Below are 12,032 nucleotides of genomic sequence, written 5' to 3'. Positions count from 1 at the left end.
CTGTGTCGATCTTCTCACTCTCTTTCTCTATTTCTCGCTATACCCTCTGCCTTCGGTATTAAGTGATCAATTCTATTGATCCGAGTATATTCTATATTGCTATGCGCTCCCGTTTGTGACATGAACGCTCCTCCCGCATAATCTAACAAGGTTCGGGCCGTTAGATAATCAACGACTCCCTCATCACTCCTCCCGCATAACCTCAAAAGGTCAGGGCCGGGAGATATAGAGGCCTTTCACAACCAAACGCCCCCCAAACCGCAGCCTGCTTCCTTTGGAGATGCTCAGAGTAACCATTGCTCAGACTTCTTAATACTCCTCCCGCATAACCAGGCAGGGAGTAACAACAATAATATTTTCTTCAAGCATTCAATATTCCACCCGCAAATAACCACGAGGGTCCGGGCCATGAGTATGAGCAAGCATTTTCGAACATCATTTCTCACTACTCCACGCGGGAGTAAATCACCAAGCATTGGAACCAGTACTCAAACCAAAGTCAAACAGTTCAAATCAGCACCAAGTGTCACAAATCAGTGACGTGACATGGCTTCGCTATGGACAGCAGTACACACACACTCCAACTGGCGGGAAAAAGTCCCGGAATCAGTGACGTGACATGGCTTCGCTATGGACAGCAGTACACACACACTCCAGTTGGCGGAAAAAAGTCCCGGAAATTCTGCGCAGATGCTGACGTGGCATTGCTATGGCAGCCCGCGAATCGCGGCGCATATGGCAGAGCTGACATGGCAGCGCTGGCCGATTTTTGAACGATGCTTTTGCGGCAATTTTGGGCATAGCTTTTTGGCATTGCTTTTCCCACGCGGTTGAGAGAGAGAGAGAGAGAGAGAGAGAGAGAGAGAGAGAGAGAGAGCCTCTTTGCGTTATTTTATTAAGCGAGAGAGAGAGAGAGAGAAAGAGAAAGAGAAACATCTTTTGCTTTATCCAAGAGCTCAAGAGAGAGCTTGAGAGAGAAAGTGGAACTGCTTTATTTTACAAGCTTTTTATTTTCAGCTTTTAAAGCTTTTGGGCTCTGCTTTTGGCATCCAATGCAACCTTTAAATAGACGAGCTGGCCTCTCACAACTCAGAGCATCTCGATGCAGAGTCTGAGTGTGAGCACCTACCCGCACTCCTGTACTTTGAACACAGATTAATACAAAAAGAAATACCGAAAGGGGCGCTAGTCTTTGGGGCCAATATCTCTAGGCACAGAACTCCACCGGGCCAGTGTCGAATAAAATTGTGAACTGTGAACTGTTTTGAAGTGGTTATTTGGTGCTGTCGTGGTAGATTCTTGACTTGGAGTGTCCAAGTCTGTTACACCAAGACAGGTTTAAAATAGATGCCATCCATTTTAAACAAATTTCAAACAGGATCACCAAAGAAGTTCTCTGTAAGGTGCAACGGAAGTGGTTGTTGAACTTTGCTCAAGATGAGTGCTCCGAACTGTGCTCAAGGTTCCTGTTTACTTACGGAAGGAAGAGCCTTCCGTTCCTTTAATGAGAGAGTGCAAGTGATCACAAACAAAGTGGATAAACACTGTGAATGAAGGTGCTGAGACTGAGAGATAGAGAGAGAAGAATACGACACCACAATGTTGTCAAACCCTCGTCCAAAGGCCCCACTCTCTATGGCAAGAGCGGTCTACTATTGATTGCACAAATCTCTACAATGCTTGGACTTGCCGACGATGAGACAGGCTGAAATCTGAAAACGCTAATGGCTGAAATCTGCAAATCTTTATCTGTTGAATTATGACTCTATGTCGGTGACGATGTCGATGGCGACGATGCGACGACGATGCACTGAAAACGCAGATGCTGAAATCTGCGTTTTCCGGGCTGAAACTGCAAACTTCGCTGGATCTGACCGTGCGGCGAGGATCTGCTGCTGCAGGGAAGTGAGATCTGCAAGGTTGGAGACTTGCTCTGTTGTGAGTCTATGCTGAAAACTGAAAACGCTGGTGTTCTTCTGGGTTCTGTCGCAAAAGATCTGCAAAACGCTAGGCCTCTTGCTGAGCAAAAACACTAGGGCTGATCTGTGTTGCTGAGGAAATCTGCTAACGCTAGGGCTAATCTGTTGTGTCTTGCTATTGCCGGGGCTGATCTGCAATGCAAAATGCCAAGGGCTGATCTTGATGCAAAAACGCTAGTGTCTTCAAAAGGTTGAAAACGCTGAGGTTGTCGTGGGGGAAAGTCTTGCTGAGAATGTGCTTGTTGAACGTCGTGTTCCTGCTGCCTCTTCTGCTCATAAGTACTAGCGCTAGGTTTGCTTACATACATGCTTAGTGAATTTGCCCTACCCAATTTCCAACAAAAGTCACTTAAAAATAATAAGTAAAAAATGTCAAAAATAGGGAAAATAGATATATGCACTGTAAATATGCTCCCGATGGGTTCTGATTGTAATCTGATGATCATGTTGTGTGCAACCAAAGGATATGCATCTACCAAGTGTCTAGACATGTATGGTCTGCGAACAGACTCACAAAAGTGCCAATACACTTCCTAATTTAATTGAACTGAACCCATGTCATGAAGTAGCTTGTCCACGTACACATAGGGTTAGATGTGCACGTGACATCCCCTCCTTTTCAAAGTGAGGTACTGGTACCGAGCTGTATGGCGTCGAGGGAGATAACCAACACTGTCTGGAATCCTGTGAAGGACTCTTCGCCGGCCCACTCTGAAGCGTGGGTCATGCGATACTTGAACTTCATAAAGGTCTGCTACGCTTGCTTCTTTGGGCCACGCCGAAAGCGACACAAAGTCTTCTGAGTCTCCTTCAATGCTTCAATTTCGTCTATAGTCATGCGTCTACCTTCTTCAAGAATCTCCGAGGCTGAAAATTTCTTAAACCACTTCCAACACAAAAACATGAACATACCCATTCCATGTAAAGTGATTGGAAAAATACTATTCCTTCGAAAAAACTGTGCATGCAATGGAGATGAACATAGAGACGGAGTGCCAAACCGTTCATCAAACACACGCAAACAATGGGATCGAATCTTGACTTTCTGATCTAAATCAATCAACTGTAGCAAATCACAAAGGAAATGCCCATGCTTGATGCTCAATCCTTCTTGTGCTCTTTCGGATACTAGTGTCATGCCAAGGAAGAGACATGGAATGTGAATTCCTTGAATGCAAACATGTCATCTTTTCATGAGTAATCCGCATACATCCGTGCTCATTCATGAGTAAATCGTGTTCATCGTACCATATGTCATGCCTATGAAAAGGGATCACATAAGGACGGTGACTAAAATACAGGAAAGCATCGCGAATGAAACACTCGAACAATGCGTGCTGACTAATCATTCGAACACATAATACTTCCTGTGGGGGTTCTTTCGAACTCGACTCGAGAGCCAAGATCGATTCTTCGTGATCGACCGAATCTGCAATGAGGTTAGTTTCACTAGAAAACTAAACCATCATCCTTGTGAACAATCACAGCTTCTTCCTGCAAATCATGATGCTCGTGAATAATCACATCTTGATCATGCAAATGCTTGTCATTATCATCCAAATCATTATCATGCAAACCATCATGCTTATCATAATCATGCAAATCCTGTGTGTCATGCTTTGGAGAAGAAGAGACTGAGAGAGTCTCCTTTTCCCGAATCTCTTGCATCTGTGCCTACACATGAGAAAAGAGTCGCAACGACTCTTTCATTTGTTGGGCGCTCAGGGCTTCATACTGTAACCTTCTTTCTTCGCACTTGCGATCGAATTCGGCTAGGCTTTCTTTGGCTGCCAAGCGTGCGTGCTCATGCTCACGCTCTAAGACTGCCATTCTTTCTTTGGCCATTTCGAGCGCTTGCTTACGCTCACGCTACAAGTCGGCCTTTCTGTCTGCTTCTATTTCTGTTTTTTTTTCTGTGTGTTTACGATCCAATTCTTCCTTTCTTTGCTCCCATGTTGCTTGTCTTTCTTTGCACTTGCGCTCCAAGGCAGCACGTTGCCCTTCTAGTTCTATCCTCCTGTCCATAAACATCTGCTCCAAAGCCTCCATAGGAGTTAGTGCAATCCTTGGCGTAGATGGGGAAGGGGGAGGGTCAGAAAAACCTCCTGGTGGGAAAAATTCTTCTTCGCCACTGCCATGCTTATCACCTCCATGCGAAGTATCCCTTCCGCTTCGGGCAATGACCATACATTGAAGTCTTGGTTTCTTAAGTTCACGAGGAACTTGGGTTCTTGTGGGTCTTGGGTTCTTGAGGTTCTTGAAGGTCTTCTTTAGCTTGCAATCTGTGTTAGAGAAGGATCTTCTCTTCACCCGACCTCTTCTCTTTCCCGCGGGCGCACCCCTTGGCGGCCTTGCGCTCACCCCAAGGTTGCTTTTTCCCACCTCACGTCAATTGGCCGGCCGCTAAGTGCACGGCCCGCTCTCAATGAGTGAAAAGAGAAACAAGGGGAGGCTCAACAAGCCCTTCTTTCTTGGGTTTCCTGTCACTCTTCAAAAACACGATTAGGAATCGACACGCCCAAGTGTTATTGGGTTGTGTGCGACCACAACAAGCACAGAAATGAATAAATTTGTGGTTCTTGTGGTTCTTTCCTTGAGTCATACAGAACATTGCCAAAGCTCTGATACCAATGTAAGGTGCAGCGGAAGTGGTTGTTGAACTTTGCTCAAGATGAGTGCTCCGAACTGTGCTCAAGGTTCCTTTTTACTTATGGAAGAGAGAGCCTTCCGTTCCTTTAATGAGAGAGTGAAAGTGATCACAAACAAAGTGGATAAACACTGAATGAAGGTGCTGAGACTGAGAGATAGAGAGAGAAGAATGCGACACCAGAATGTTGTCAACCCTCCTCCGAAGGCCCCACTCTCTATGGCGAGAGCGGTCTACTATTGATTGCACAAATCTTTACAATGCTTGGACTTGCCAACGATGTCGACGACGACGAGACGGGCTGAAATCTGAAAACGCTAATGGCTGAAATCTGCAAATCTTTATCTGCTGAATTCTGACTCTATGTCGATGGCGACGATGCGACAACGACGCACTGAAAACGCAGATGCTGAAATCTGCGTTTTCCGGGCTGAAACTGCAAACTTCACTGGGTTTGACCGTGCGGCGAGGATCTGTTGCAGGGAGGTGAGATCTGTGAGATTCGGGACTTGCTCTGCTGTGAGTCTATGCTGAAAACTGAAAACGTTGGTGTTCTTATGGGTTCTGTCGCAAAAGATCTGCAAACGCTAGGCCTCTTGCTGATCAAAACCACTAGTGCTGATCTGTGTTGCTGAGGAAATCTGCTAACGCTGGGGCTGATCAGTTGTGTCTGCTGTTGCCAAGGCTGATCTGCAATGCAAAATGCCAGGGGCTGATCTTGATGCAAAAACGCTAGTGTCTTCTGAAGGCTGAAAACACTAAGGTTGTCGCGGGGGAAAGTCTTGCTGAGAAGGTGCATGTTGAACGTCATGTTCCTGCTGCCTCTTCTGCTCATAAGTGCTAGCGCTAGGTTTGCTTATATCCATGCTTATTGAATTTGCCCTACCCAGTTTCCAACAAAAGTCACTTAAAAATAATATGTGAAAAATGTCAAAAATAGGGAAAATAGGTCTATGCACTGTAAAAATGCTCTTGATGGGTTCTGACTGTAATCTGATAATCATGCTGTGAGCAACCAGAGGATATGCATCTACTCTAAGTGTCTGGACATGCACGGTCTACGAACAGACTCACAAAAGTGCCAGTACACTTCCTAATCTAACTGAATTGAACCCATGTCATGAAGTAGCTTGTCCACATACACATAGGGTTAGATGTGCACGTGACATTCTCAAACAAAACTCAAAACTTAAAAAGCAATCTCGACATCAGTCGAGCTCGAAAATTTGACTGACTTTCCATCATGAAACCTACACCAAAAAATAGGGTTAGATTCCTTCCATAAGGTCGTAGCCAACCATAGCATGGTCCCCATCAACTCTTGGACAGAAAGTCTTCCTCTGGCGGCTCGAGAAGAGACATCTGTTGAGAGATGTCGAGAAATTTCAAGTTATAATCTGCTAGGGTTTCCATGGCAAGCATTTCAGAATACCCCACTCTGCCAGAAGCTACAATCCGAATTAAGATGTCTGAAGGCATGTAACTTCAGGAAAACATTTTCTTGAGAGCTTGCCAAGTCCTTGGACTGTACGGCTTGGTAGCTAAGAATTTAACCACTGCATGGCACTGCCTCTAAGAAAAACTGTAGCTTGAAACAAATCTTGGATCCTTCTCTTGCAAGTGATCTTTTTGGGTTATGCCCTGTAAGACAAAGCGATGAAGACTGGAGCGCACCCGATGCACGATGAAGTAAGCTGGGACTGGCTAATAAGTTCGGGTTCGCGGCCCGAAGATACTTCAAATAAAATTCCAGTAGCCTTTGGTTTGCTCTGTCTGCTCTTTTGTAGGACCGGTATGCTTACAGAAAAGCACACGCATGATGCTCTGATATCACTGTCACAAGACGAGCACCACGTGCCAACGGAAAAGAACAGACTGAACAGACTTTTAGCACTTCAATAACAACTGAAACTGAAAGAGAGAGAGAGAGAGAGCACACGCGACACGGAGTGGTGGAATTCCACCCCAGAGAGTATTGGCCCCAAACCTTGGCGCCCCTTTCGGTATTTCTTTATATTACTTGAACTCACTACAATGTTGGTACTCGTGCTTTGCACCTTCTCATTGAAGTGTGCCGGAGACTGAGCCCTCTGCACCTATTTAAAGGCCGTTGGCCTTGAAAAGCAGTTTACATGAAAAGCTTGAAACTCAAAAGCAACTAGCCCAAAAGCTGGCGTTGAAAATCAGCTAGTGTTAACCACGGAAATTCGTACAGTGCCACATTAGCACCTGTCAGCGCAAAACGCGGAAATCTGTACAATATACCATGTCAGCATGTCAACGCAAAATTCGGGTGTCCGTACAACCTGCTGCCATGTCATCAGCTGAATACGCAAGTCCTTCTGTGTGTGTGTGTGTGTGTGTGTGTCCTGCTTTATTTATTCTCTTTAGGTCCTGCAATGCCAATCAGCTAGTTATAAACTCCTTTAGGTTGAGATAGGGTAAATTGTCCACCAACCCAACAAATTAAATCATTAAATAATTTATTTATAAGTATTTGACCAAGGCTAAGTTTCAGGTGAAAATGTCACACATTTGTTGACTCGGGAATCCGATTGACGTGGGGAATGGCTTGTCGGATTCTTCTAGCCTAAAACTGTTAAGAGTTCAGATTCCTGTCCGGTGGTAGCTCCAGTATCTCCCAGGAGCAGATTAGGGAGGGGTTGTTTTGTGGCTGTGCCCAACCGTACTTGAGGTAGACGTACACGTTCACGGCGGTGCACTTCACAGTGTTGCTCACCTGGTAGGCTTGCATGAGGCGACACCCCCATTCCTAGGGGGTCCTTTAGGTTGAGATAGGGCAAATTGTCCACCAACCCAACAAATTAAATCATTAAATAATTTATTTATAAGTATTTGACCAAGGCTAAGTTTCAAGTGAAAATGTCACACATTTGTTGACCCGGGAATCCGATTGACGTGGGGAATGGCTTGTCGGATTCTTCTAGCCTAAAATTGTTAAGAGTTTAAATTCCCGTCCGGTGGTAGCTCCAGTATCCCCAGGATAAGATTAGGGAGTGGGGGTTGTTTTGTGGCTGCGCCCGGCCATATTTGAGGTAGACGTATACGTTCACGGCGGTGCACTTCACAGTGTTGCTCAACTGGTACGCTGGCATGAGGCGGGACCCCCATTCCAAGGGTTTCCCGGGGTCAAGAGTCTAGAGTCTTTTGTAGTTCTACTACTGAATATGTGTGTCACGTCGCTTTTAAGAGTACATATTTATTCGCATTTAAGGCCATTTTCTGGGTCATGGGGTTTTTTTGGCTGAGGTAGGGCAAACTTACAGATTGCCTATATAAGCAACCCTCCCCCCCCCTACTTTTGGCATGTTGATTCAATGCAGAGATCCAGCATTTGGGCTCTCTCTCTCTCTCTCTCTCTCTCTCTCTCTCTCTCTCTCTCTCTCTCTCTCTCTCTCTCTCTCTCTCTCTCTCTCTAACGTTTTCAGCTTTGCTAGCGTTTTGTGAAAGCGCGACCACATCCTCTCCCTAGCGTTTTGTCACCATCATCGATCTCTCTCTTGTTGGCGTTTTTTGGCAGCGATCCCTTCTTCCCTTGCTAGCGCTCCCCCTCCACAACGTGTGCACACCCTCTTCAGTGGGCCAGTTCCCGTGGGGTGTGCTTGCGACCGTTTGGTGGGTGGTACGGGCTAGGACCTTGACGACGAGATCCATCGCGATAGATACGAGATCTATTGGCTACTTGGTACGGAGAGGTATTTTGCTCGTGGTTGTAGACAAGTTCATCACCCGATTCACCCTTTTCTAATGCACCTTTGATATGGAATCAGAGCTATGGCATGCTCTTGAATCGGATTGGTGATTTGTGCGAGTTTGTGGTGCTGATTTTTCGCGACGAAAAGAGACGGTTTGCTGTTTATTCTATGTTTTTCACTCTTTTGGAACTGATTCGGCTGTAGTGGGCAGATTTTCAGATTTGAACTTCTACCTCGACCTAGCCTTATCACATGCCTAAATTCTCCAACACCATGCAAAGGAGTGATGATTCTGAAACAAGTTCAACCCGTGATGGCGAAGCACATCATGAGGAAGAGACGGCGGCGGTGCACCCATCGTCAACAAGGAATGATGAGATTGGTCTTAGTTCTACTCCACTGTAGGCAATCAACCAATCAAGATGCCTACCCTCCCCTCCCTACCTTTCCCTTGGATCGGCAATTAAATGGACGCAACTATGCCATTTGAAAAGCCACCATGATGGCGGTCTTTGACTCTTACGAGCTTGGAGGTTTTGTCTTGAGCAACTTTCAAAAGCCAAAGGACCTTGCAGGAGTGGCGGGGGAGCGAAGTTATGGGAGCGTGTCAATGCTCGGATTCGGTCTTTCATTATTCTCAACAGTACACCATCACTTATTAGTCACATCCGATTGATGAAAGATGGAAATGATTTGGGATCGGATTTCTTCTCTTTATGATCGAGTTTCTCCAATAAAGCGGATAGCCCTCGAGGTGCAGTTGAGGACCTTGGATGCGAAGCATTCTTCCATGCGGGATCACATCAACAAGATGCAGGAGCTTCAGCAAAAGATACTTCATATAGGAAAGCTTATCAGTTCAGAGAACATCGCCATCCAGCTTTTGGTCCAATTGCCTCCTCGGTACTCCAACTTCTATTCTTCTTTGATTACGAGTGGCCGGCTGAATACTATCTCTTGGGACGAGATTGTTCCAATGGTATTGGATCAGGAGGAGCGATTCAATACAGGGAAGAAATCATGCTCCAAATACTTGACTAGTTCTTCCAACAACAACAAGCAGAAGGGTAAGAATAAAAGCAACAACACCAAAGACAATAAGAGTGATGCCGAGCTGACGCCTTGAAGGCAAAACGGCATTGCAACAATTGTGGTGAGAAGGGCCATGCACAAACTCTAACAGAGGGAAGATGCTTTCATGCTATGTGAAAGGAAATGCATAGCAAAAGAAAGGCAGTTGGGAAAGTCTCAACAATCAAAGGGTCCTTGTCTTGTGTGATCCACGTTCACCGAAAACTTCATCTCTCAGGACACCACAAAGCATCTACCCCTTACATTGGTTAAGTTTTACACTAAAATTATGCTTTTATATTTCAAGAAATGTGATATCAACTAATATGAATACATGCGGGATTGACATTCTCTGTTTTTCTTCTTTTCTTTTGTTTTGTTTTTTTTGTTTTTTTTTTTTTTTTTGGGGGGGGGGGGGGGGGGGGGGGGGGGGGGGGGGGGGGGGGGGATCTCTCATTATTGTCTGCCTATCTCTCCCTCTGGCCGCCTTTTTCATCTTTCAGCATCAGCGTACTGTCTCTCTGTATCGTCACGTGCAATGTGGGCATCTTTTATGTGTCAATCATAGTGTCCTACACACTTACGAGTACTCAAAGGTTACAAACTCACTAAAGGCCTGAAAACATATCCTTATGCCATGTTCAAAGAGCCTTCATTTCCATAAACAGAATAAAGCACTTGACTATCGATAAAGTAATTATTCCAACAAAGAAAGACACAAGCAGACTGTAGGTCACATTTGGGGCAAACAGTTTAGGCAGAAGGGCATGTTTGCAGTACTGCAAGGCATCCTGGTATGATGTGTGTGGCAACTACGCAGCAATGTACATAATTCTACAAAAGAATTTGCACTCAAACACTCTGAGACTGGACTGTATCGCAAGTGAAAAGGCAAATGCTTACCGTATGGAATACCAAGGCAAAAATCATGAATCTTTGCAAACTTCTTTGGAGTGTCTGATGAATGAGCTTTCAAGGCCGTGTCAGCAATTTCTCTGATAGGATCAGGAGCATTTTCAGCAATATAGGACAAATTCTCCTTACTCTTCTGAGCCGTCTCTTGAGCGGTTGCTGCTAGCACCGCGGCTGTCTCTTGCGCTGTCACGGTTAGAGCAGCTCTTGCCTTCTCTGCCTGTTCCTTCAGCTCCTCGGTAGTATCCCTTAAAACCCCTATAAACTTGTTAGCAGGCTCACTGCTATCATCTTTGCTAACTGTCTCTGCTTTAAAGACCTCATCCTCACCAGCCGCTGCATCTTCACTGGACGCAGCATTACTTGCTGCTTTGCTCGAACTTTCATCCACAAAGTCTGCTTCGGTCCCTTTAGCACCAACAGAAGCCTGCAGTTACAATTGGATGAAATAAGACACATACTTGTCTATATCAACACTTTCATATCCTACGTGCCAATACACAGATCTGCAAAGATCTGCCTTCTTATCTCATGAACTTGCAACCCTTTGTCGCATGAATTTGCAACCATTTTGATGTTTTAACTATTAAGAACTGAACAATGACATGTTTCCATCAGTTATGCATGTTTCTCACCAACTGTCAGATAAGTAACCAAACAATAGAATTTGGAATGACATATTGATGTTTTAAAACAATTATATTTGCAGATGTGCTTCACACAATGGCATTCGCATTGTTGTAGGCATGAACATAACTTGCACAATTCATCAAGTACTGAAAGACGGACCACAATATGTGCTTCGAAATGCTCACAGCTTTCATGTGCTAAAAAAAATTCGAAGCTCGTAAAGAAGCTACAGCAAGATAATTTGTACGAGAAATGGAGAACAGACTGAAATGAAAAACTTCAAACCAATGTAAGCACGACCCTTAGACAGACTGCATGCATTCAGAAAGCAAGCAAGATGAGGGTCATGGAAAACAGATCCAAATTGCGAATTTGACGTACTAAATCCTCTGAGGAAGCCGCAATGGAGGTCCCAATTTTTCTAGACAAGTGAATACTGGATTGAAGACCACTTCCGGAAATGGGAGCCGTCTTAAAGCACGCTGAAGAAGAGGGTGCACGCGTGCGGAGGCGTAGAAATCTTGGACGCAGATTAGTTGAAAAGCAAAGCCTTGAGATGGACGATGTCCGGGGCAGAAATTCTGCTGTTTGCTGGAGTGAAGATGGAGATTGCGAGCGCAGAGCTGTACAGGCCCCCGCCATAGCTGGAAAAGCGCAGGCTCAAATTCTCTTCACGCTTCTAAAGCGCGTGTCAAATGTAAATATCAACGCAGAGCTCGATCAAAATGTGGGCTCTGTAGTCTGGCCTAGGCCTAAAGCCTCTGTTTCTCTAAACCACCGGAAATGGAATCGGAATCTCCTCTAGGACCGTCCTCCTTTCAGCACTATTTGACACGGGTAGCCTATCAAATGAATTGCAAGCGGTGGGATCGACTACGGAGAACAAAAACGGAGGCACCTGAGACATCAAATGTGGAAAAGTAAACAAGGAACGACAATAGGAGGAAAAGGGGAGATTATAATGTTGTGAACTCACATTTGTTTCAACAAACCACGCGTGTCTGCGTGGTTAGCTCATCAGGCTCCCATCCACAGGGTGGCGGGGTTGAATCTCAGATTACCAATCGGCCATTGACT

At 45.2% G+C, this 12,032-nt stretch overlaps 1 protein-coding gene across 2 annotated transcripts in view; it reads right to left on the bottom strand.

Moving 5' to 3' along the window:
* Nucleotides 1-11,721, bottom strand: part of LOC147445744 (protein FATTY ACID EXPORT 3, chloroplastic-like) — a 38,404-nt gene extending 26,683 nt beyond the window's left edge. Inside the window, exons 1-3 of one of the 2 annotated variants that reach the window (XM_086525170.1) lie at nt 11,337-11,721; nt 10,656-10,752; nt 10,317-10,583 (exon numbers count right to left, since the gene is read on the bottom strand). In XM_086525170.1, coding sequence (XP_086381296.1) covers nt 10,317-10,583; nt 10,656-10,752; nt 11,337-11,597 — 625 coding nt within the window. In that variant the 5' untranslated portion in view covers nt 11,598-11,721. Of the gene's footprint in view, nt 1-10,316; nt 10,753-11,336 lie in introns of both variants that reach the window. The other variant, XM_086525169.1, reaches the window with a different exon arrangement.
* Between the last annotated feature and the right edge of the window lie 311 nt (nt 11,722-12,032).

This window comes from Adiantum capillus-veneris, chromosome 12, assembly GCF_014529385.1.
Source record: "Adiantum capillus-veneris isolate H3 chromosome 12, ASM1452938v2, whole genome shotgun sequence".
In the NCBI taxonomy this organism is placed as follows: domain Eukaryota; kingdom Viridiplantae; phylum Streptophyta; class Polypodiopsida; order Polypodiales; family Pteridaceae; genus Adiantum; species Adiantum capillus-veneris.
Note: the sequence above shows the minus strand (reverse complement) of the source record. Positions and strands in the feature narration are given on the sequence as shown.